Source organism: Plasmodium falciparum, assembly GCF_000002765.6.
Source record: "Plasmodium falciparum 3D7 genome assembly, chromosome: 4".
Classification (NCBI taxonomy): domain Eukaryota; phylum Apicomplexa; class Aconoidasida; order Haemosporida; family Plasmodiidae; genus Plasmodium; species Plasmodium falciparum.
Genome location: NC_004318.2, coordinates 1,051,123 through 1,057,500, shown reverse-complemented (window position 1 = coordinate 1,057,500; position 6,378 = coordinate 1,051,123). Strand labels below are relative to the sequence as shown.

Below are 6,378 nucleotides of genomic sequence, written 5' to 3'. Positions count from 1 at the left end.
AAAAAAAATATATATATACATATATATAATATATATTTATATATTCTTACACGTAAAAGATAATGTATTTAATTATAATGTATATATAAACATATAATATATATATATTAATATATATACATCCATACATATATATTTTTTTTTATTTGTAATATAATAAATGAAAATAAACAGATATAAAAAAAAAAAGAAAGTATTTTTAAATACCATAAAAAATTAACAAAATGTTATATAATTAAAATGTGGACGTTTCATGTTTCCTTTTTTTTTTTTTTTTTTTTTAAATATAGTATTACATGATAAATGTATAATAATTATACTATCATAAAGTAAAATAAACATATAAACATATAAATATATATAATATATATATATAATATATATATATATATATATATATATATATGCACAATTTTATAAATATAAAAACATATATATTTTTTTATTTTGTGCACACACATAAAAATATATATATATTTATATATTTATATATTAATATAATATTAAACACAATAAGTTTGTATGTTCATATATATATTTTATATAGATGTATGTTATATATATATATATGTTAATTTTCTCGTTTAAATGTTCCCTTTTTTTCTGATCAAAAAAAAAATTAAAACACAAATATATATACAATAAAATATATATATATATTATATATATTATATATGTATAAACCTATTTTATAAGGATCTAATTTTTTTTTTTTTTTTTGGTTCTATAAAGACAAAAATAATATTATATGGTAATAAAAGATTTAGACAAGAATATGTGGATTGTTTATATTTTTAGTACCTTAGTATATATTATAAAACAAAATATATAGTTCCAAAATATTTGTCTATTTAAAAAGTATATGATATTTTTTAAAAATTAAGTTATTTTTAATTCGTTCAATTAATATTTTCAATAAATAATATATATATATATATATATATATATACATATATATTTTAAAGAATGGTTTTTTTTTTTTTTCTTTTTTTTTTTTTTTTTTTTTTTTTTTTTTTTTTTTTTTTTTTTTTTTATTTAAAAAAAGTTAAGATTAAAAAAGAAAAAATAAAAATTGTAAGTTATCTACATAATTCATAAATATTTCATGTCATATATATTATATGCGTTTATTAAACTTGACACACACACACACACATATATAAAAAAAAAAAAAAAAAAAATTTAGGGTACTCCGATTAATTTTAAACCATGTGATACAAAAGTTGAAAGAACATTACCTACAATACCTGAAGGTGTTAATGTTGGTGGAGGTGGGGGAGGTACAGGAGGTGGTGGTGGAGGAAGAGCTGTGAATGCAGCAGAGGAATTATTATTATTATCATTATTATTATTATTATTATCATTATTATTATTATTATTATCATTATTATTATTATTATTATCATTATTATCATTATCATGATTATCATTATTATCATGATGATCATCATCATTATGGTGATCATCATCATTGTTATTATTATTATTATTATTATTATTATTATTTGTGTTATTATCTTCATTGTCTTCTTCATCTTCTTCTTCTTCCTCATCATTATCAGATTCTTTTTCATTATATCTCATACTTAAATCAATAAAGGAACCATTTTTGTCTTTATTTTTTATGGAAATAAATTTGTTCTCCTTAATATGTACATCTTCTATAATATTATCATGTTGTTTTATAGGCTTTAAATTATTTATATTTATTTTACCTTCCTCTTCTTCATTCGTTTTTGATATAGGCAAATTGTTATGACTTTTGTTATTCCTCAATATACTTTTTCCGTCAATATAATATATGGAAAATATTATTATGGTAATAAACTTCCACATTCCTATATCTTATCTCTTTATAATATAAAAAATGTGTTATATAAACATATGCATGTGAAGTGTTTATTAATAAATAAATAAATAAATATAAATATATATATATATATATATATATTAATTCTTTTTACTTTTATTTATTTATTTATTTATTTATTTTTTTTTTTTTTTTATTTCTGCTTATTAATAGTTTATGCACATACTTCTTTTTTCAAATAATTGTTCTATCTCATGGTGTAAGGAAATATAAAATAATTCAAAAAGAAGTAAATAAAGTATATTTAATTTATACATTTTATTTTTCTATATAATTTTATATAATTTCCCCTCACCACCCATCCTGATATATAGAAGAAATATTCAAACCACAAAAAAGAAAAAAAAAAAAAAAAAAAAAAAATCGAGTAAAAAAATAAAATAAAAATAAAGTAAAAAAAGAAGCACCAAAATGCAGAATGCTATCCTTACACTTTTGTACCGTATAAAAAAACAAAATACACATAAATATAAAATTTTTGTAGTAGTTGAATTGTGTATGTTCCTTTTTTTATCATATAATTTATGGAAAGCAATCCCCAAACACAAAGAAAATAATAACCGTTTTATTCAATTTTTTTTTTTTTTTATAATTATATTAAAAAAATGAAAACAACATCCTATATATATATATATATATATATATATATAACTTAATACATGAACCAAGAAATTATAAAATAATACTCAGCTGAATAATATTCTTCTCTTTCCTCCCACCCGCCTACATTCTCGTTAAAGATAACAAATTATATTTATTCTTACATATAAGTAAATAAAAATAATAAATGTATATATATCTTTTCAACAATACCCATTATTTTATCAATGTCGTATATGTCTTATTATTTCAAAAGGGTCTAAGTATGATGAACCATCATATATAACAACATAATATTGTAGCCACGTTTTATACATGTGGAATATGTATTAACTCTAATAAGTAGCTTACCACAATTAAACAAATATAAAATATATATATATATATATATATTTAACTTATTAGGAAAAGCATATATTTATATATATAATATACATTCCTTAGTAAACATTATAAGACCAAAAGGAAAAAAAGAAAAACAAGAAAAAAATGACATTTTACAAATTGTAAAATATATATATATATTAAAGTTCAATTGTAATGGTATTTAATTTCTCTTCTTATTTTAATTTTTTTTTTTTTTTTCTGAATTGTTCATGTAATTTTCGTAATTTATCTACAAATTTTATATGAACAGGCAAGGTAAATTTTATTTTTATTTTAGTTTTAAAAAATAGAGACAGATATATGTTATATTGATAAAGAATATTTATTGGTATGAATGTATTTTGTTTATTTTTACACATTTTAAATATAATAATAATACATAATATTGTTATATGTAAAAATAATATAATATAATATAATATATATATATATATATATATATATATATATATATTTGTAATATTATATTTTTTTTCAATGTTATATAAGTATAAAGAAAAAAAGACTTCATAGAGTAACACTTCTTTGTATTATATTGTTTTTTTTTTTTTTTTTTTATTTTTTTACAAAAATGTACACATGAAATATGTAATAATATCATAAAATAAAATTATGATCATTTTATAAATTTATAAAATGTCTACATAATAGATGTAGTATACTAATATTCCTTCTATGGTTTCAATAATTTCATAAATGTTCCCTTCGTTTAATATTCTTAAAATAAATTTTTTTTAAATACTAATTGTATTTATTAGAACATTAAATAAGTTTTATTTCAATTTTGTTATTTAATTTAAATATTATAATGTTATTTTTGAAATATGCAGTCCATACAAAATAAAAATATTAATATAAAAAAAAAAACATAAATATATATATATATATATTTCTTAATTTTTTGTAAATATGTTACAACATATAATATAAAATGGGAAAAAAAAAAATAATAAATAAATTATAGATTTAATATATATATTAAATTAATATATATGTGTTTTTTTTATTTTTTTTTTTTTTTATTTTTTTTTTTTTTTATTTTTTTTTTTTTCTTTTGGGAGTACCAACATTTTCACATATCAAAATGTGTTTCCATCAAATGGAAAACAACGCATATACATTTATATATATATATATATATGTGATAATATAATTATAAAATAAATAAAAAAAAAAATATATAAATATATTTATAACATGTAATAGACAAATATCTTTTGAAAAGAACAAAATTTCAGTGAAACAGCATTTGTCATGAAAATGCAGATTTTTTCTTTTTTCGTTTTTTTTTTTTTTTTTGTTTTTTGTTTGTGTTTTTTTTCCTTCTCCACTGTTCATAATTATGTAATATTTTAATTTCTGAATTTGTTTTAAAGAAAACTTTCAAATTATATATAAATAATTTATACTACATTTTATTATATTTTTATATTTATTTTTTTTTTTTGTTTTAAAAAAAAAAAAAAAGGAAATGACGAAAATGTAAAAGTTATATATTTATTGTAATATATATATATATATATAAATATGTGTGTATATATATTTATACATTCATTTTCTAACATGCTTGTTATAATCTAAAAATTTGTAATTAAAAAAAAATAAAATTGAATTTTTTAAAAAAGAATGAATAGAAAATGCGGTCATTACATTTAGACAACTTTAAAATTATAAAAACCATATTACTAAGAAAGCACCTGATTGTTTTCGTTATAATAAATATACTTATACTTTTTAAATTAAATGTAAACACAACATATGAATTCTCCTCTTTAAAAAGAATTTTTTTAGATAATCATAAAATAAATAATAATAATAGTAATAATAATAATAATAATAATAATAATAATAATAATAATATTAATAATGACATATGGCATACCATTTATAAAATACAAAAAGAAAAACAAAATGGATATAGTGAAAAAAAAAATAATAACATATATACAAATATTATGAACGATAAAGATGGAAAGATATATTTGAATACAAAATCTATAATAAATAATTATAAAGAATATATAAAAAATACTTATATATATTATAATACATTTTTTAAATATGTCAAATATTTTATTACGAAAATAAAAAATTATAACGTCATATATGAACCATATATTATTTTGGAACAAAAATCAAAAACACATATATCCATAAATAATAAAAAACTCGTAATTCAATTTTTACCACCAATAAACAAAGGAACACATATTCTACACAATAAAACTAACGATTCTATAGGCAATGTACTAAACGATTTTCATAATAAATTAGTAAAGAGAAGAGTTTTATTAGCCCTCATGAAACGTAAAAAAAAAGACAAGCGAAAATCAAAGCTAGCTAAAAAGAAAAAATTAAAGGATAAAAAAAAAAAAAAAAAAAAAAAAAGCAAAAAGGACAAACAGAAAAAAAAAAAAAAGAAAAAAAAAAAAAAAAAAAAGAATAAAAATATAAAGAAAAATAAAAAAAATAAATTGAGAAAAAATAAAAAAGATAAATATGAAGACGACGAATATGACGATCAAGTAGATGTAATGTATGATGAGAATAATGAAAGAAAAAGAAAAAGAAATAAACGAAGAGGAAAAAAAAATAAATATAATACAAAAAATGATAAATTAATAATGGAAGAGGATTCATTACATGAACATGATGATTATGATGAAAATATGAACTATCATATAAATGAAGATGAAGAAGAAAGAAGAAATTATGATCATGATAATCATTATGACGATGATGATGATATAAATTATAAAGATCACTATTATAAAAAGAATAAAAAAAACAAACAGAAAAAAAAAAAAAATAATAAAAGAAGAAGAAAAAGAAGAAAAAAAGGTAATAATAATAATTATGACGAACATGAAGATTATGATGATGATCATAAAAATCATGATACACATCATGATGACGAAGCAGAAGAATTAGAAGAAAAAAAACATGAACTTGAAGAAATTAATGATATTGTTAATGAACTCACATCCAAAAAACGATTACTAAAAAATGCTGAGCATCATATGTTAAAACTTTTAAAGGATATACATTCTTTAGAAACAAAAAGATAAACAGAAGGACATAATAAAGACAATAATAAAAAATTATAATGTGTGTGTATAAATTAATGGCAACACAAGGTTTTTAATTCCTTATGGCCTCATTTGGGACACACAACATAAAATATATATATATATATATATATATATATATATATGTATATGTGTCCATATTATTTATATTTATATTTATATAAGTAGGCTTTAAATTTTTTTTTTTTTTTTTCTTTCTATTTTTAATCCTTCTTTTAATAAAATTTTAATGGCATTATAGTGTCACATTATTTGTTTTATTTTATTTTATTATTTTTAATTTTTTTTTTTTTTTTTTTGTTTGTTTGAAGTTTTACTTAATTTTAATAATCATTTAAATGAAAATAACGATTAAAAAAAAAAAAGAAAAAAATTAACAATATTTCATAAGCTAACACAAGCATATATATATATATATATATATGTATATAG

The 6,378-nt window shown here is 17.0% G+C and overlaps 2 protein-coding genes across 2 annotated transcripts; one reads left to right on the top strand and one right to left on the bottom strand.

Moving 5' to 3' along the window:
- Positions 1-1,182: 1,182 nt before the first annotated feature.
- Positions 1,183-1,836, bottom strand: PF3D7_0423400 (apical asparagine-rich protein AARP; the record flags this gene model as incomplete). Its single annotated transcript, XM_001351501.1, has 1 exon — positions 1,183-1,836. The coding sequence occupies one exon, from the start codon at positions 1,834-1,836 to the stop codon at positions 1,183-1,185; it is 654 nt and encodes a 217-aa protein (XP_001351537.1).
- A 2,658-nt stretch (positions 1,837-4,494) lies between these two features.
- PF3D7_0423300 (conserved Plasmodium protein, unknown function) lies at positions 4,495-5,925 on the top strand (the record flags this gene model as incomplete). The annotated part of the gene is made up of 1 exon (XM_001351500.1): positions 4,495-5,925. The coding sequence occupies one exon, from the start codon at positions 4,495-4,497 to the stop codon at positions 5,923-5,925; it is 1,431 nt and encodes a 476-aa protein (XP_001351536.1).
- Between the last annotated feature and the right edge of the window lie 453 nt (positions 5,926-6,378).